Source organism: Mercurialis annua, linkage group LG8 (assembly GCF_937616625.2).
Source record: "Mercurialis annua linkage group LG8, ddMerAnnu1.2, whole genome shotgun sequence".
Taxonomy (NCBI): Eukaryota; Viridiplantae; Streptophyta; class Magnoliopsida; order Malpighiales; family Euphorbiaceae; genus Mercurialis; species Mercurialis annua.
The window spans coordinates 10016805-10035964 of record NC_065577.1 but is presented as its reverse complement, the minus strand read 5'-3'; the positions used below and the strand labels follow the sequence as shown (position 1 = coordinate 10035964).

The following is a 19160-nucleotide window of genomic DNA, read 5'->3' as shown; positions in this document are numbered from 1 at the left end:
ATATATGGAATTCATAATTGATAAGATAAACAATAAAAATGATCTCTCTGAATTATCGTACCTTACTTGCATAAAAATCCCAATATAATATCGAAGAATAAAATCCAGCTCAAAGAGTAATCAAATCGAAGAACGATGAACTAATACTGAAAATAAAGCTAATCTATTGTTTTTAGTCTAATACAATGATAAACTAACTAAGCGAACCCTAATTTGGTTGTAAAAATTACTATATATACCCGCTGTCAGTCTTAGATTCGTATTTGGTGAAGTCCCGAAGTTGCCCCTTCTTAATTTTAGCATCGGAATGAAAGATCGGGGTCAAAAACGTAATTCCAAACAATCCAGCAGATAGGCGCGATGGGAAGCGCGTTGTGAGGCGCGTTGCTTCCATCGCGCCTTGCAACCAATTCCTATTTTCTTCTAAGGCGCGATGCGAGGCACTATGGCACCTGTAAGAGCAAAATCAACTAGGGCGCGATGCGAGGCACTATGCTTCCATCGCGCCTTCCATTTTCCCTTAGGCCAATTTTTTGAAACAGCTCCGAAATCACTCGAAAAACCTATCCGACTCCTTCTTCCTAAACTTCACCATATTGCTCTAATTTAGTTCGAAACTCCGTGAAATCTACGTAGTACTACCTGAAACGCTCAAATAAGAAATGAGACCCAATATGCATAAAAATGATCACTAAACACACGTAAATAACACGTAAAACAACGGTATTATAGGAGTAATTCTACTCCTATCATGTTATAGTTTACATATCGTAACAAAATGTATAAAGTAAGAAAATACAAAATGTATACAATGACAAAATACAAAATGTCAGAAATACAAACATGACACTACAAAGTTGGGGTGTTGTCATCGTCTGAAGGACCTGGGGGTGGGGGTGGGCGATACTGCGGAGGAAGAGTCTGCATCATCTTCGCCATCTCAGCCTGAATAATCTGGGTCATCCTCTCATTGGCGCTCGCCTGCTGGGCATGGAGAGCCTCCACCTCGGTGGTAATCTCGCGCAGTCCATCCTGGATCCCTGCCTGCACACGCCGCTCGATCTCCTCATCAGATCGCTGTGACTGTGTGGACCGGGTCCTCATCCTACTAGACGACGTCGTATCCACGTACGCACTAGTCGCTGAAACCTACTTGTTGAAGGGCAGAACCGCAAACAGAAGGTGGAACGCCGGATCACTCGGAACAACGGTGCGCGGCTATCAGCGACTGTCAGAAAATGCAAATCTATCATATTAAATAAAAACACGTATTAATAAAAAAATTCTACTAAAAATTCGGCAGAACTTCCCCTAAAAATGAGCATTACCCATTTTTCAGGGAAGTCCTGCAAGCAAATTACATAGCACAATCCAACAAATCACGCCACATATAACCTATTACTTCAATTAATATATTAAATCTTTGACAAAAAAAATTAATATTTTAAATGCATTCAAATAAAATTTAATCAACCTAATTAATAAACCTAATCCTAATCCTAATCAATCAATTAAACTAACTTAACAATTTAAGTTACTCAACCAATTAATCTAGCTTAACAATTTAACCCAATTAATCAATAAACCTAATCCTAATCCTAATCCTAATCAATCAATTAAACTAACTTAACAATTTAACTTAATCTAACTTAACAATTTAACCCAATTAATCAATAAATCTAAAATAAATTAAGTAATCAATTTTTAGAACTAATTAATTTAAATTAATTATAAATCTAGATTACACCAATTAATCAAATATAATTCTAACTCATTAAATTAACTTAACATTTTAACCAAATTATCCAATTAACCTAATTTAACAATTTAACATAACTAATAAACTAATATAATTTAACATTTTAACCTAATTAAACTACTAACCTAATTTAATAATTTAACATAAACAATAAACAAACTTAATTTGACAATTTAACCTAATATATTTCTAAAACTAATTAATATAAACTAATTAAAAAACTAACCTTTAAGGGAGGAATAAAGGAACTGATCCGGCGGCGAAATCCAGCGGCGAACTCCGGCGGCAGGGAGACGAAGTTCGGCGGCGGCAGGCAGACGAACGGCAGCGGCAGTGGTGGCTGCTGTCAGTTTATAAAAAATTAAAAAAAATTAAAAACTAAATCTATTAATCATAACTAACCTAAATGTAATACCCCAAAATATTTAATTAGCTAATTGGACCACGTGTCCAGTTTTGATTCGCCAGAGTGGTGATATCAGAAGAATTTTTGAAAAGATAAAGTAAATAAGTTTCAAGTAGGTCGGTTTTGAGAAGTTAACTATGAGAAAATTAAGGTTATATTTCAATTCTAAAGTTAGAATTGGAATTAATAGGAAAAATGTCAAGAAAAGTCTAAAATGAAGTACAGGGACCAAAGTGGTAAGTTAGCCACTTTGTGTCGAAAATAGAAATATGGGATTTTGACGGGAAAGTGTTATTATCGGGCTTTGTATTATTTATAGGATATAAATAATACGTATAAGTCGTAATAAAAGGAATTTAACGATTTAGTTATGGACTAAATCGTATAAAAGAGAAGTTTAAAGGATAAATGATAAGAAACAAAAAGAACAAGGATCAAAGTGGGCTTTTAGCCAAACAATATAAGAAAGGAAATATGAAATGAAGATCAGAGAAGGATCGAGAGGAAACAGAAGCTTCATTCGTTCGATATCGTCGTTTCGCCGCCGTTTCTCCGTACGACGTCCGATTCGCGTGATTCAAGCGGCGATTTCTTCAGAACCGAAAGCTCTATCACCTCCGGCCATCAAATTAAGGTAAAAGGTCGGGTTTTGGTATGAAAGTGATGGTTTTGATGGCTGTTTTAATGAGATTATGATTTAAGCATGAATTTGACGTTTTTGGGTTTAATATGGCGTTTTTGAAGAAACCGAGATATGGGTATTGAGCGTGGGTATGTTTAGCACGTCGGGATTGTGGCGAAACCCCGGAAAATCTGATTTCCGGGGTTGTGCACGTGGTACACGACCGTGTACCACGGGTGCACGAACGTGTACTAATGTACACGAACGTGCACCTAGCGAGGTACACGATCGTGTACTGAAGTACACGAACGTGTACTTCTCATGGTACACGAACGTGTACAATGAGTACACGAACGTGTACCCCTGAGGTGCACGAACGTGTACTTGGTTGCACGATCGTGCACCCACCAAAACGCACACCCGTGCACCCCAACTCGCCCCCACGCGTATACAAACTGTAATTGACCTAGGTATTTGACGTTTTGAGTAATTTGACTCTAAAGGACGGGTTTCGGACTTTGAGAATCATTAATCTCGAGATTAGCTCGACGTTTTAGATAAATAATAATAATGGAAAACGTCAAGGACGTTAAGCGATTCTCAATTATGAGAAATAGTATTCGCTAAGTCGTTCATACGACTAGAGATATTGAATACGTAAATAAGTATAAAACGAAACTAAATCATAAAACTTAAAAGTATTATACGTACAAGAATACGAGAATCACGTCTAACTATTAACGATTTATCAGACGTGTCAGCGAGTAGTGGAGTCAGTAGAGGCGGACTAGCGAGAGCATACTATCAGATCGATCATATCATTTCTTGGATTGCGGTCACTGTGAGTTGTACTTTTACTTTCATGTATTAAAACTATTTTATATATATATACTGTTTACACGCATCGCATTATATATAATTGATTGAATGTTATACGTTTATTTAATTTCTGTATATAAGAACTAGTATGCGATCCGAAGAAACTAGCTACCTATTGGGTGTCAATAGGCTGTGTGATCACCAGTATCGAGTCAGTCTAGTATGTTTGCATTGAGAAACGACTTGAAACAGCTGGAAGCTAATGATGAATATGAAATTTACGATTGGGTTATGATTTCGATACGAGAGTGAACTCGGCTACGGTGTAGCCTGGAAGTCCCCGTATCTAGTGGCTGGGCCACCAGCGAGTTGGACTCGCAATTGATATTTACGATTGAGTTGAATGATATATGATTATTCGAGAGATGTGTCGCATGCTAGGATATTAGTTTCGTACGGATCAAATACATGGTTATATATTTTATGTTAACATTTTCTTGAGATGCGATGCTATGTTTTTATATTAATACTGTTAGTAAATGTCAACTCACTCAGTATTTCCCCAAATACTGACCCCTCACTTTTGATGTCTTTCAGGTGCTTAGTTTGTGGACTTAGCTAGAGGCCAATTTTGGAGTGCAGAAGTCATCTGTATATGTTAGTTTATGACTTCTGTTAATGCTGCAGTAGTGGTCCTGTGTCAACAGAAGAGTAGCCTAGTCAGTAGTTTATTTTGATTGTACATATCAACTGCTGTATTTGTCTATATGCTTTTTGATAGGCTACGTACGTTGTATTTGATCCACGGCCCCAGATGCCAGTGAGATGTTTGAAACACTAACTGATGTATATAGTACCGCGAGGCCAGTTCGTACAGAGTACGGTAACTAGAGCCCGCGAGGTTTTGAAACAGTTAGTGTACATATTCGGTTATATGTTATATATATGTATATTTGCTTCCGTTGTTTGTTGTTATTTGTTTATATTATATTTACGAAAAATAAATTGTGATTTTAGGCTTGCTACGGGTTCCGGAGCTACCACTCCCGTTCCCTAGCGCCGGTTGCGGCTCAATAATTTTGGGTCGTGACAATGTTGGTATCAGAGCAGTTTGGTCCAGTTACCACTGCAAGTTTGTTTCAATGTTTGTTTGAGAGCAGTTTGGTCCAGTTACCACTGCTAGAGTTGTCTGATTGCTTGTTTGACCGGGAGTATTTGTCAGTAAGTATACCTAGGAACTACTGCAGCAAGAGTTAGACCGTGGTTGTCTGTAATTGTGTTATGTGTGCATTAGTAGTACGTGGCATTACGCGCGCGGATCAGGACTATTAAGTTAGTAAGTGAATAGTATCTGTTTATACAGACGACTAAGGCAATTAAGTATGTGTTGCTTGTGCTAAGATATAGAAGGTGGTTACATGTTTGCAAATTATGATCGATTGAGAGGGTTAAGTATTTGTTATTCGCACTGAGATTGTTAAGTGATTATCTGCTTGCAAATTACGTGCAGCTGGATTAAATGCTAAATGTTTACAGCATTATATAAGCTGATTTTGGAATTGCGTGTGAAATGGGCTCAGATGGTCGCTTATGTTCGAAATTGTTTCTTTTCAGCATGTCTGGGCAAAACGGAGCTCAGTCGCATGCTGATGAAGAACGGGAGGAAGCGCCTCCTATATTTCAAAACGGGTTTCATAATGAAGTGGGCGAACCATCTGGGGTCCATCAGAATGGATTCCACGCAAATCATGGAGCATCGCCAGAAATATATCAAAATGGTTTTATGTCTGTGTCGGAGATAGGTAGTTCTTCCAGAAACAGAGTTAGAGAACATTCGCCGGAGATTGAATACAGCGAAGAAGAGGAAGAGGAACCGGAGGAAGATCCGGAAGAGGATCCTGAAGAAGATCCTGAAGAAGACCCTGAGGAGGATCCTGAGGAGGATCCAGAAGAAGAATTAGAAGGAGAAGCAGAAGAGGAAAATCCTCAGGAAGAAGAGTATGAAGAAGAAGAGTTAGATGAATTAGACGTCGAGGAATACAGAGGTGACTATTTCTGGTCAAGTGTGCGGAGATACCGCAATCTGAGGGAAGATGCGGATATAGCTAACGGTCAGGCGCAAATAGCTTTAAATCAGGTTAGAAGGCAGATGCGTTCTTTTTCTAGAGGGATGTTGACTATAGGAGCGTATTCTACTGATTTTCTGCGGATGGCTGAAGGAGTCCCTAATCTGAACGAAAGCAATAGGACCATTAATCGTAGATATGTCAGGGGCTTAGGACCTCAGTTTGATGAGCTGTATGAGCACGTGGACGAACATTTCAGTACGCTTACTACAATGGCCCGTAGGATTGAAACAGAGCATGAATGGTCGGGTGATCCGATACGACCTTATTACTTTAGACGTGAGTACCACCCGGATTACGTCAGTACGTCCTCCAGAACTACAACCAACCCCTATTTCGTACAAAGAGGTGGACGAAACTCGGGTAGAACAGTTAGGGGCCGACATACAGGCATAGTTATTAGGGAACCTAACGTTCCGCGTCAGGCACCTCCAGGTATTAGTAATTTATATGCTTTGAGTAATTGTGTTTATGTGTTTGCATTATTGTGTTTATATATTTGCTGCATTGCATAGTAGAATGTCAGTAATAGGTTTTGCCTTTAGGATAATACCCCGGAAAGCGAGAACCTATAGGGAGCGTTGTAGTTAAACACGCGCTTAATAAGAGAACATATAAACATACCACACAAAAACAATAATACAATAAACATCACAACATAATTATCGCAAACGTAAATCCTATATTACGTTTTAGTATTTGAAGAAAGAAATGGATTGCTTACAGGAAGTCGATATGAAACATCGGTATTTGCGTCTGTATATGACGTAGAATAGAATATTGCAGAAGTGGATGTGGTGATTACAGTAATAAAGAATTTTGAATTTAACTGAGTTATCGGAGATATGGAGAAAGCAGTGATGTGACAGACGAATAGTCTGTAAATGACAGCAATACAAAAATTTGACAGCAGTACAAAAATCTGAAATATACTCAATAAATATAAAGAAAGCCGTTAATAGTCGCAGAGCGTATAATCTAGAGTAAGACTTACGATTTTGTGAAGATTTTAAAAGTTTTTATGATTTTTCAAGGTACAATTGTGCTCAGGCATCGCATGTGACATTGCATAACCACGATAGAAATGCATAAAGAATGATTTTCAAAATTTTAGATCATGCATCATATCTTTGTAATGGAAAAAGAAACTGCAATTTTGAGCAACTCCTTGGTGATGAGAGATGTCATCACTCTGAGCAGCAATTGTACTAACGATTTTAATGATTTATGAAAAGTGATTTAGAAAGAGCTGCGCAGCCAAAAGAAGTTTTAAAATCGTATTGTTTAGTAAGTAAACTCGGATGTAAAGCCCTGCGACAAATAATCAAAGATTCTTAACAGATAAGAATAAAAATTTTGAAAGAAACTCCAATAAAAGAATAGAGCCATGTTAATAACCATTGCCCTAAGGCTAATAAAACTAAAGAAGAATGTGAATAAGAAGTTACCGCCGGAAATGCGCAGATAAGCTGCACTGCACTGGCAATACTTAAAGATACAATATTTATCCTTATGATTGAGATAAACGAAGTAGCGATTGAAAGTTGTAATTGAAGAGGAGAAATTAAAAGTATGAAGGGCAAAAGAGATGGTAATACGAGTGATGAATATCAAGTGATATTCAAAGGAGATATAACGTTATCAATATCAGTGTTTAAGGATACAAAAGTAGAAAGAGAAAGGATACGAAATGACGAAGCATATGATTTTACAAGATATGAAAGTTTAAATTAGATAGATCAAGAGAGATAGTAGTACTATATGACTGATATTAAGTAAAGTAACTAATATCAGTATCAAGAATTATAAGTTGCGTTAACAGAAAGGAGAAAGACACACGTATAGACGTACGTGTCAGTAATTATAAGAATGGTGGATGATATGAAGAAAAAAATGTAAAGGTAAAATGCAAATACCTCAAAATTTAGTAAGGTGATTGGAGAAGTGAAAGTTCTAGAAATACGTCGAAAGGATGGTCAGAATAGAGCAGCAGCAATAGAACTGCTATAAACGAAGGAAAGACGTAACGAATATAACAAATAAAAGACAAGACAAGAGTTGATACTAGTACAAAGAGATCAAGATATAAGTGCTAAGGAAGCATAAAGCGTATAGGACGATAGTGAGTTGAAATTCTTCCTTGACTTTAGAAATTGTAAAGTAAATGGAGTATAAATATTAGAACGATCGGAAAACCCTTCAAAAGAAGACGAGAGATAGAATAAGAAAGAAGTTAAATGAAGATTAGCTAACGAGGAGGATTCTCGAAGTAGTTAGACTTAAAAGAAACATGCAAGATTCATATGAAATTATTATAAATAGAGAATTGTAACATAAAGGAGAGACATTTTTGACTGACAAGTCAATTAATGACTCGAGAAGATTTTTAAGGACTAACTACAGAAAATCAAGGGAGATAAGAATACGGATAGTATCGGTCAAAGAGAATGGCTGTACAAGTTACACGATTAAATGTAACGTGAAGTGAAGCGTTGAAGATAACAGCGAATGATGAAGATTTACGACCGTCAGAACAGCCTGAAGTTCACGATAGCTTAATAAGCCAAAGGAAAGAGAAATGGTAGATAGTAAAGAGTGTATCAGGCTTAGCCATGTTAAGAAACAGTAAATGTGTTAAACGTAAAGTAAGATGAAGAAAATTGATTAAGAAAGAACAAAGTGTCAGCAATGATAGAACAGAGTGAGAAATAGCAAGAACCAGCCAAGAAAGGATAGTGATAGTTACAGGCGATGGGAAAGATCATAACTGCAAGTTATGATTACAAGAGAAAATATTCATAGGAATATGAATAAAATAAGTATGTTATTAAAGATGAAGCGACACGTCGTGACTATTCATGTATAAAGGAGGCGAGTAGCAACCTCATGGCTACTAAGAATGAAATGACGAAACAAGAAAACATTAGATTATGATTAATGACAACTAAGTGGCAATGATGTAAGGACTATGACATCAAGAATACGCCCAAGAACAATTCTATCTCGGAAAGGATAACAGATGAGACGAAGGTACCAGTAAGAGGATTCTCGACGATGTAACAGCAAGCAACTATTAAGAGTTGAATAGACAATCAATTAATAACAAGTATGAAGTTATAACTGGGCATGGAAACTAAGAGTTAAGTAAAAAGGAAAAGCTGTAATCAAAACGTATTAATGGACGTCAAGGAAACTGTAAGGATAAGTTAAGATTCCAACAAGATTTATGAAAATTCGAGGACGAATTTTTATAAGGGGGGAAGAATGTAATACCCCAAAATATTTAATTAGCTAATTGGACCACGTGTCCAGTTTTGATTCGCCAGAGTGGTGATATCAGAAGAATTTTTGAAAAGATAAAGTAAATAAGTTTCAAGTAGGTCGGTTTTGAGAAGTTAACTATGAGAAAATTAAGGTTATATTTCAATTCTAAAGTTAGAATTGGAATTAATAGGAAAAATGTCAAGAAAAGTCTAAAATGAAGTACAGGGACCAAAGTGGTAAGTTAGCCACTTTGTGTCGAAAATAGAAATATGGGATTTTGACGGGAAAGTGTTATTATCGGGCTTTGTATTATTTATAGGATATAAATAATACGTATAAGTCGTAATAAAAGGAATTTAACGATTTAGTTATGGACTAAATCGTATAAAAGAGAAGTTTAAAGGATAAATGATAAGAAACAAAAAGAACAAGGATCAAAGTGGGCTTTTAGCCAAACAATATAAGAAAGGAAATATGAAATGAAGATCAGAGAAGGATCGAGAGGAAACAGAAGCTTCATTCGTTCGATATCGTCGTTTCGCCGCCGTTTCTCCGTACGACGTCCGATTCGCGTGATTCAAGCGGCGATTTCTTCAGAACCGAAAGCTCTATCACCTCCGGCCATCAAATTAAGGTAAAAGGTCGGGTTTTGGTATGAAAGTGATGGTTTTGATGGCTGTTTTAATGAGATTATGATTTAAGCATGAATTTGACGTTTTTGGGTTTAATATGGCGTTTTTGAAGAAACCGAGATATGGGTATTGAGCGTGGGTATGTTTAGCACGTCGGGATTGTGGCGAAACCCCGGAAAATCTGATTTCCGGGGCTGTGCACGTGGTACACGACCGTGTACCACGGGTGCACGAACGTGTACTGATGTACACGAACGTGCACCTAGCGAGGTACACGATCGTGTACTGAAGTACACGAACGTGTACTTCTCATGGTACACGAACGTGTACAATGAGTACACGAACGTGTACCCCTGAGGTGCACGAACGTGTACTTGGTTGCACGATCGTGCACCCACCAAAACGCACACCCGTGCACCCCAACTCGCCCCCACGCGTATACAAACTGTAATTGACCTAGGTATTTGACGTTTTGAGTAATTTGACTCTAAAGGACGGGTTTCGGACTTTGAGAATCATTAATCTCGAGATTAGCTCGACGTTTTAGATAAATAATAATAATGGAAAACGTCAAGGACGTTAAGCGATTCTCAATTATGAGAAATAGTATTCGCTAAGTCGTTCATACGACTAGAGATATTGAATACGTAAATAAGTATAAAACGAAACTAAATCATAAAACTTAAAAGTATTATACGTACAAGAATACGAGAATCACGTCTAACTATTAACGATTTATCAGACGTGTCAGCGAGTAGTGGAGTCAGTAGAGGCGGACTAGCGAGAGCATACTATCAGATCGATCATATCATTTCTTGGATTGCGGTCACTGTGAGTTGTACTTTTACTTTCATGTATTAAAACTATTTTATATATATATACTGTTTACACGCATCGCATTATATATAATTGATTGAATGTTATACGTTTATTTAATTTCTGTATATAAGAACTAGTATGCGATCCGAAGAAACTAGCTACCTATTGGGTGTCAATAGGCTGTGTGATCACCAGTATCGAGTCAGTCTAGTATGTTTGCATTGAGAAACGACTTGAAACAGCTGGAAGCTAATGATGAATATGAAATTTACGATTGGGTTATGATTTCGATACGAGAGTGAACTCGGCTACGGTGTAGCCTGGAAGTCCCCGTATCTAGTGGCTGGGCCACCAGCGAGTTGGACTCGCAATTGATATTTACGATTGAGTTGAATGATATATGATTATTCGAGAGATGTGTCGCATGCTAGGATATTAGTTTCGTACGGATCAAATACATGGTTATATATTTTATGTTAACATTTTCTTGAGATGCGATGCTATGTTTTTATATTAATACTGTTAGTAAATGTCAACTCACTCAGTATTTCCCCAAATACTGACCCCTCACTTTTGATGTCTTTCAGGTGCTTAGTTTGTGGACTTAGCTAGAGGCCAATTTTGGAGTGCAGAAGTCATCTGTATATGTTAGTTTATGACTTCTGTTAATGCTGCAGTAGTGGTCCTGTGTCAACAGAAGAGTAGCCTAGTCAGCAGTTTATTTTGATTGTACATATCAACTGCTGTATTTGTCTATATGCTTTTTGATAGGCTACGTACGTTGTATTTGATCCACGGCCCCAGATGCCAGTGAGATGTTTGAAACACTAACTGATGTATATAGTACCGCGAGGCCAGTTCGTACAGAGTACGGTAACTAGAGCCCGCGAGGTTTTGAAACAGTTAGTGTACATATTCGGTTATATGTTATATATATGTATATTTGCTTCCGTTGTTTGTTGTTATTTGTTTATATTATATTTACGAAAAATAAATTGTGATTTTAGGCTTGCTACGGGTTCCGGAGCTACCACTCCCGTTCCCTAGCGCCGGTTGCGGCTCAATAATTTTGGGTCGTGACACTAAAGTAGAGAGAAGAGAGGAAAACCGGCGGTGACAGAAGACCTCCGGCGGCGGCAGACGAACAGCGGTGACAGAAGACCTTCGGCGGCGGCAGACGAACGGCGGTGACAGAAGACCTCCGGCGGCGGAAGACGAACGGCAGACGAAGAGTAGACCTCCAGCGGCAGATGAATGGCAGATGAACAGCAGACCTCCGGCATCAGACGAACGGTGGCAGGAAAATGGTTTTGAGAGAAAATGGTTTTTGAGAGAAAATGAGTTTTGAGAGAATGGGATTTCACGATCTGAAATAGGGGAAGATTAGCTACATACTATTGTCCGTCGCTAATCTATTAGTCCGTCGCAATTTAGCAACAGACGAATTAGTCCGTCACAATTTTTCGCACCAATAATTGGCGGGAGACTCCCCGCCAAATTTTGCGACAAACTAATGAAGATTGCGACGGACTGGCCGTCGCAAAATATGGCGCGGACATTCCCGCCCAAAATTTTGATATATTCAGCGATGGATATGGTTCGTCGCTGAGTCCGTCGCAAAATGAGCAAATTAATTCCGTCGCAAATTTCCGTCGCTAATTTGCTGTTTTCTAGTAGTGTGTAGTCTTTTGCAAACTGGTTACCGAACTATAAAAAATTACAAAACGGTTACTGGAGAATTATTTTTTTACAAACAGGTTACCATCTTGATGATGTTTACAAGGAATAAGATAACTTAAAAAAAACAGTTTGATAACCGTTTTGTAATAAAATTATAGGTCCGTAACTATTTTGTATCAGTAACTATATTTCGGTAACCCTTTTGTAAATTTTTATAATTTTGTAACCGTTTTTTTAAACACTATAGTTCGGTGACCTAAAATATTTGACCTTGTTTGGAGTCTCAAAATTATACTGGACATTTATATTATATTGTTGTTGGAGTATTGGTTGTCCCCAAGTGTAGAATATATTGTATTGTACTGCAAGATGATTGTTTATTATTAGGCTTATTACAAATTTCGGAGCTCACAATTTTATTTCTTAGCACCGATCACGGTATCTGGATTTGGGTCGTGACATAATTTGTGAGACAGACTATACCTCGTAGAATATAAAGTTTTCTGTGGAATCTATTGAATTTGATGCAAATATTGTGTATCTAAACAACATTTTCATTAAAAGATACTAAACTAAAACTCTGAGCATTCTTTATCTCAATACATTCTCAAGTTAGTAGGGGTGAGCATCGGTCGGTTCGGTTCGGTTCGGTCCCGAATCGACCAAAACCGACCATGCCGAAATTGTCTAAATCGTGAACCGAACCGCAATATTTTTCACCAAAAACCGAAATTTTTTTTGACCGTAATTTTCGGTCGGTTCGGTTCGGTTTCGGTTTTTTAATTCGGTTTGGGCTTTTTTATATGGCCCAACACTTTTATTCTGAAATTAAATACAAGATGAACACAAAATCTTATACACTCATGAAACAGAAAGAACAAATTCATATTTAAAGAGATGAAGATCTTTACAATTAAAATATAGCCACATGAAATAAAATTACAACTTTGAATCAAAAATATTACAGCTAACAATATCAGCAAAAGAATTAAAAAAAATAAATGTATACAAAAAATCAGTAAATCTCATTCAAATAAAGCAATAATAAATAGGAGGATTTCCAGCAACTTCATCTTCTTTAGGATCAGATCTGTCAAATACAAAAATAAAGAATGAATTAATAAGAAGGTATACCAATAATAAATTAAACCAAAAAAATAAAACATAAACAGTTTTAATTTCATACCCATAATACAAAAATATTAAAGAAAAAGATTAAACGTTTACCTGGACTTCAAGCAAATTTCTATTTCGAAGGCATATTAATAAATTTCAGAAGCAACAAATATGACCTTCCAGCAAATTAAAGTGCTCATTCGTTAAGGAAATTGTGTGATTAGGTGTTATTTTGAAAGACAATAGCAAAAGAAATTGATAAAATCAATTAGAAAATAGGGTTTAATTTGATGAGAAAGTAAAACAAGAAGAATAAGAAATTAAGAATAGAGGAGAGAACGGCGCAGTAGAGTGAAAAATGAGAGAATTAGGGTTTCAAAGTTATAAGGAGTATTATATATGTCAAGTTTAGGGGTATTTTTGTGATAGAAATAAACCAAATCAGACCCATTATACATGTGGCCTTATACCTCAAAATGACACTATTTTAACTGGTTCGGTGTTATCGGTTTTTCGGTTATTTCGGTTTTTGACAATCTCAAACCGAACCGAACACCAAACTCCAAACTTCTATTTATCTAACACCGAACCAAACCGTTTTAACCAAAAAACCGAACCAAACAACAAATTTCGGTTCAGTTCGGTTCGGTTTTTCGGTCTGGTTCGGTTTCTGCTCACCCCTACAAGTTAGTAAGTTTTCTAATTTCTGTCCATCTCAAAATTACAAAAGAAATCAGTTAATAAACAGAAAAAAGATACTAAAAGTGAAACAACAAAATCAAAATAAATATATAAATAGGAATTATAGGTTATTAAAGACGAGAATTCTTTTTGCTAAAATGTCAATTCTATAGTCCATTAATTATTTATTTCACCACCAATTTTAAATGTCTCAAAGAAGCAAACAACACACATATCCTCGAAATGTCATCTAAGTCTAGTCAAAACAAAATTAGATAACTGAATTTTAAGCAAAGAATTATATATCCACATATGCAAAGGCTCTGTTTAATGTATGTGACCATTAATTAGCAATGATTTTCAAGACGACCATGTTGTCATATATAGTCCAACACAAGAATAATTCGTTCATATATCGATTTGAATTATAGGACTTGCTTCTTTTTCACTATTATATATTAATTATTCAAGATCTACGAGTTAAAGTACCACAACAGCAGTAAATAGGTGCGTTACGAAACCAGAAATATATAAAAATCAAGAAGAAAATTGAAACACATACTTAAACAACACAGTCGGGAATCGATGAGTTTATGATTGTAACAAATCTTATGAGTCTGTTTGAAAGATGTTGAATTTGGAGTTAGGGCCAGAAGTATGAACAAATTGCCCATTTTATAACTGCTCTTAAAATCTCCAAATTTTATGACGGCTTTAAGTAAAGGAAAAAGTGGGAACTAAAATTAGGATATTAAAAGCGTCAGAAATTAATTTATATTGCAACGTTTTATTATGTGGCTATTGATTAATTAATTTTTAAAAACATTTAAAATTTGTCATGAACTAAATTGTTTCATCACAAAAAATGGAAGGAATGAGGAAGGAGGTAAAAAAAATATAAAACGTCTCAAAATATGACTTATTATGGATAAAGTTTTATGCATTGCAAAGAAAAACGTCTCTGATACTCATTTTGCTTGTAGTTGAGTTTCACGATATAAATAAATTAATTAATTAGATACTAGTAATATTTTTGTCTCATAATTTTTCTGGTTGAATTTATATTTTTTTTCCTTTTGAAAGGAGGAGATACTAATGAATTCTAAATTTAAGCATCAAACGTTTTGAAATTTGTCTTATTTCACCTCCTCAATCAGAAACATGAACACGGAATAATCATATATGGGTGGATGTCTAAAGTAGTGCAGCATATCAAAACAAGTAAATTGTATCAATTTGCCAACATCATAATAAGTAGTAGTAGCTAAAACAAAGGATTATTTAATTCGAAAGACAACAAAAAAAGCTAGAATCTGCATAGTTTCAGGACAACTCTTTAAGAACCGTCATGACTTGAAATTCTACTTCGACGATCAAAGTATTATCATGAATGAATCCCTTTGATTTGTCATTGAGATCATTGAGGGACATGTAATCTACAAAACCCCATCCTCTCTTCGATACGAACTCATACTTACCTGCAAGATGTTAATTAAGCGCATAAGATCGACATAATATTGTCCGTATTCAGTTTCCATATGATCGATAAACTTTAAAACAAGTGGAAGCTTGAGTATTGAAACATTCACCTTCCATTTCATGATGTTTTCCCTCAAATTGGTTTCGTACTCGTAAGATGAATTCTGCATACAACTTTCTTCCATGCTCAAAAGTTGCATCATCATTTAATCTTAAAAATATGGATAAACTTTTGCCTTTGGCTCTTGAATCTCCCTTTGGATGAACATCTATGCTCCTATATGTTGGAAAATGGTAGAAAGATCATCTATTGGACCAACATTTTAAGAAGCATCAAATTTAAGTAAAGTTTGTGCATACCACTTACTGCCACCTATGGCAAACTTTTCGGATTCGGTACAATATTGTTTGTCCAATTCTGAAAAATTTTGAATTTTCCATGTATACATATTGTTTGCTGGGTTCTTCACCATCGACAAGCACTCACCTTTGCTGCAATTTTCTATAACAAAAATCTCAGCACCAAAAATGCAACAGTCATCCTTTAAGTATCCGTTCGATTCATCTTCGAAATCAGAGACGGAAACAAGTTTATCAAATCCCCATTCTCTTTTAATTCCTTGAAATCGCCTTACTTTCTCATCAGTATCTACAAAACCATGCATTGCAAATTAATTATTCATTCAACTTACCTTGAATGGAACATGTTCATCGGGTAATCTAGCTTCTTAAAATGCGAGACTATAGGGCCTGTGTTTATTACCTTGAACAGTCCAGTAATTGTCGCGAATATGATCATAAACAAACAGCTTGAAATTTACGTTAACCTCTTGATTGAAAGTGAATTTATTGGACTCGGACAGAACTAGATATAAAGATACGTATCCATGCCCTTTTTTTTCCTTGTTTCCTCCCGGAGACACTGATAACTTCCTGCACCCACAAAGTTATAAATACATACTGAGCTGTTAATAAGATCAACAAGAAAATCAGATACTACCATTTATAGCCGCCAACTCCAAAATCAGCAGACCGGAAGCACTCGGCTAAAGAATCGGAAAGAAGAGAGAAGTTTTCGATCTTAAAGATGTAGTCTGTAGGCGGAAGGCTTCTTAGTTTCCAGCTTACTTCTGTTCAAACGAAAAGAAGATGAATCTGGTGAAAATTCTGTACTAGAAATCGAGATGTCCATCTAATTAACTATATATATATATATATATATATATATATATATATATATATATATATATATATATATATATATATATATTTAAATACCTGCATTTGACCTGGCTTTAGATTCATTTTCCATGGCTTGTATGCTTCGTATCATCTTCTGTTTATAGAAATTTTTCTTTATTTGAAGTGGAGTTTATTTAATAAGTTTTGTAATCCTGAAGTCTCCCATTTATATGAAAGTTGAGATTAATAGAAATTGCAAGTGGGACGGCCTTTGGTTTTTCAAGATTGTTTAATTGGTTGCTGTTTTGATTTTATCCCATAAAGTAAATTAAGTAAACGAACATATCTGATTGTGAAAGTCTACAAGAGCATGGGAAATCGATAAAATTGAAATACGTTAATAAATGAAGTCACGTTTCTGTTTTTTTTTTGAGATTGTTTATTTGTTATCATAAATATAAAAAAGAGATAATGTCAAAAAAAATCACGAACTTTACACGTTTTCTCATTTTAATCAAGCAGTTTAAATTTTATCATTTTCATGCACGAATTATCACCTTTTCTCAAATTCATGCACGGTGCTGAGGTGACACTCTTTCATTGGTGTAAAATGACATCCACCTCAGTAAATTACACCAATAGAACCGTGACACATCAGTATCGTGCATGAATTTAAGAAAAAGTGGTAGTTTGTGTATAAAAATGAGAAAATTTAAACTGCGTGATTAAAATGAGAAAATATGTTAAGTTGGTGAAGTTTATAACATTAACCCTATGAAAAATTATTACATGCAACCGTTGCGTCATGTCATTATGCAACAAACCAATAAAAAATAAAATAAAAATTAAATGAAAATTAAAATTAAAAGATTCCCTATCGCTAATGCTCATTGACTTGTTATAAATATGACATGATATAACCAATGCATGAGATAAACACTCCATAAATATAGCGTCACTAGGATATTTATTGTTCAAAAAATTATTGCACGTTACCGTTGCACCATGTCATGCGTGCGATAAACTTATAAGGCATTAGTCATGTATAAAAAATTAATAATAAAAAAATTAAATAATTATTAAAAGAGTTTCTATCGCAAATACTTATTGGCTTGTTGTTAATATAACATGGCACAACCAATTTATAGAATAAACACTGGTTCGTTCGGGTTAATTGTTCTGGTTAAAATACTATTAATAGGATATTCATTGTTCTGGTAAAAATATTATCTGATTATTATATTGATTATTGCCGTTTGTCAAATGAAAGATCAATGATTCATTATTTTGCGTAGCGAATCAGACTCATCAAACAATTTCTCTGTCAATAGAGTCGTACATTTTGAGGAAAAAAACAAATATATTCTAAAATAAATCGAATATTACTTAAATAGCCACAACTGAAATTATTTGCATTCATAACAAAATAAGGTGAAACTTTATATATATTTTTAACTAACTTAAATAAGAGATATAGCACATTGAAAATTAAAAAAACTCAAAAACGTGTGAAAATGGGTCAAAAACACTTTAGAAACGCATTTGACATGCGCATCTGGTACATGTCTGACACACGCGTCACTGCGTGTTTGAATTATTTAAACATGTATCATTTATGCATCACAAATGTATCACGGACATATTTTTAAAATAGATTAGAAGTAAAAAAAACAGGTTGTTCTTTTCTAAACTTATGTTTTAAAAATAAATGGGTATTTTCGTTTTATTTTATTATGATTTATTTGGCGCAAATAGTTTTGATTGTTATTTAGTAGATTTTAATGATATCTTGAATTATAAATGCTTTATTTTTTCTATGACTATTGGGTATGTTCGGTTTGCTCCATATGGCAGATTATGAAAGTCTAAAATCTCACCCCGTATTCTCTTCATCATGTGGCTTTTGGCTCGAGATATGATTTTTTGTAATGAAATGTTGGTTCGTAGAGTTCTTCCTTTCCTCAACTCCTCTTGCTTTCTCTATTCAGGGGATGAATCGAGAAATCATTTTATCATCCATCGCTGGTTTGCTTGACATACTTGAAATTATTTCAGAAACCCGTGAGTTAACTGACTTAGAATCTGCCCATCTTTCATCTTTAAATTCTGATTTCCATAAGATTTCTAGTCATATAGAGTCTTTATGGCTGCAAAAATCAAGGTTAAACTGGAATTTATTTGGGGACAAGAACACGAAATACTTCCACTCCGTTGCTTCTATTCGTTCTCGGAATAATTTGTTGACATATTTGGTTATTGAGGGAACCAATTTCAGCAACCCATCAGCAATAAAGCACAATGTTCACCTTTACTTCAAGAGCATTTTTAAGAAGAAGCCGAGTTCTCCTTTTTGTCTTGATAGACTGCCTATTACGGCATTATCAGCTGAACAAGTTGCCACAATTTCAGTCCCATTTTCAGAAGATGAGGTATTATCTGCTTTATCTAATTGTGACAATAATAAAGCGTCGGGCCCTGATGGATACAATTTTTATTTTTATAAGAAATCATGGGAGATTTTGAAGAAGGATATTATGGAGCTTTTTTATAATTTCTATCATTATGGAGAATTCCC

The 19160-nt window shown here is 35.3% G+C and overlaps 1 protein-coding gene and 1 long non-coding RNA gene across 2 annotated transcripts; both read right to left on the bottom strand.

Moving 5' to 3' along the window:
- Nucleotides 1-12991: 12991 nt before the first annotated feature.
- Nucleotides 12992-13866, bottom strand: LOC126661401 (uncharacterized). Its single transcript, XR_007635649.2, has 2 exons — nucleotides 13355-13866; nucleotides 12992-13217 (listed from the first exon to the last, which is right to left on the bottom strand). It is a non-coding gene; the product is annotated as an uncharacterized LOC126661401 (long non-coding RNA).
- A 1303-nt stretch (nucleotides 13867-15169) lies between these two features.
- LOC126661399 (uncharacterized) lies at nucleotides 15170-16763 on the bottom strand. The gene is made up of 6 exons (XM_050355245.1): nucleotides 16682-16763; nucleotides 16404-16533; nucleotides 16167-16336; nucleotides 15764-16052; nucleotides 15514-15680; nucleotides 15170-15402 (listed from the first exon to the last, which is right to left on the bottom strand). Exons 1-6 carry the CDS (start codon nucleotides 16734-16736, stop codon nucleotides 15248-15250), a joined length of 966 nt encoding a protein of 321 aa, XP_050211202.1. The 5' UTR covers nucleotides 16737-16763; the 3' UTR covers nucleotides 15170-15247.
- Between the last annotated feature and the right edge of the window lie 2397 nt (nucleotides 16764-19160).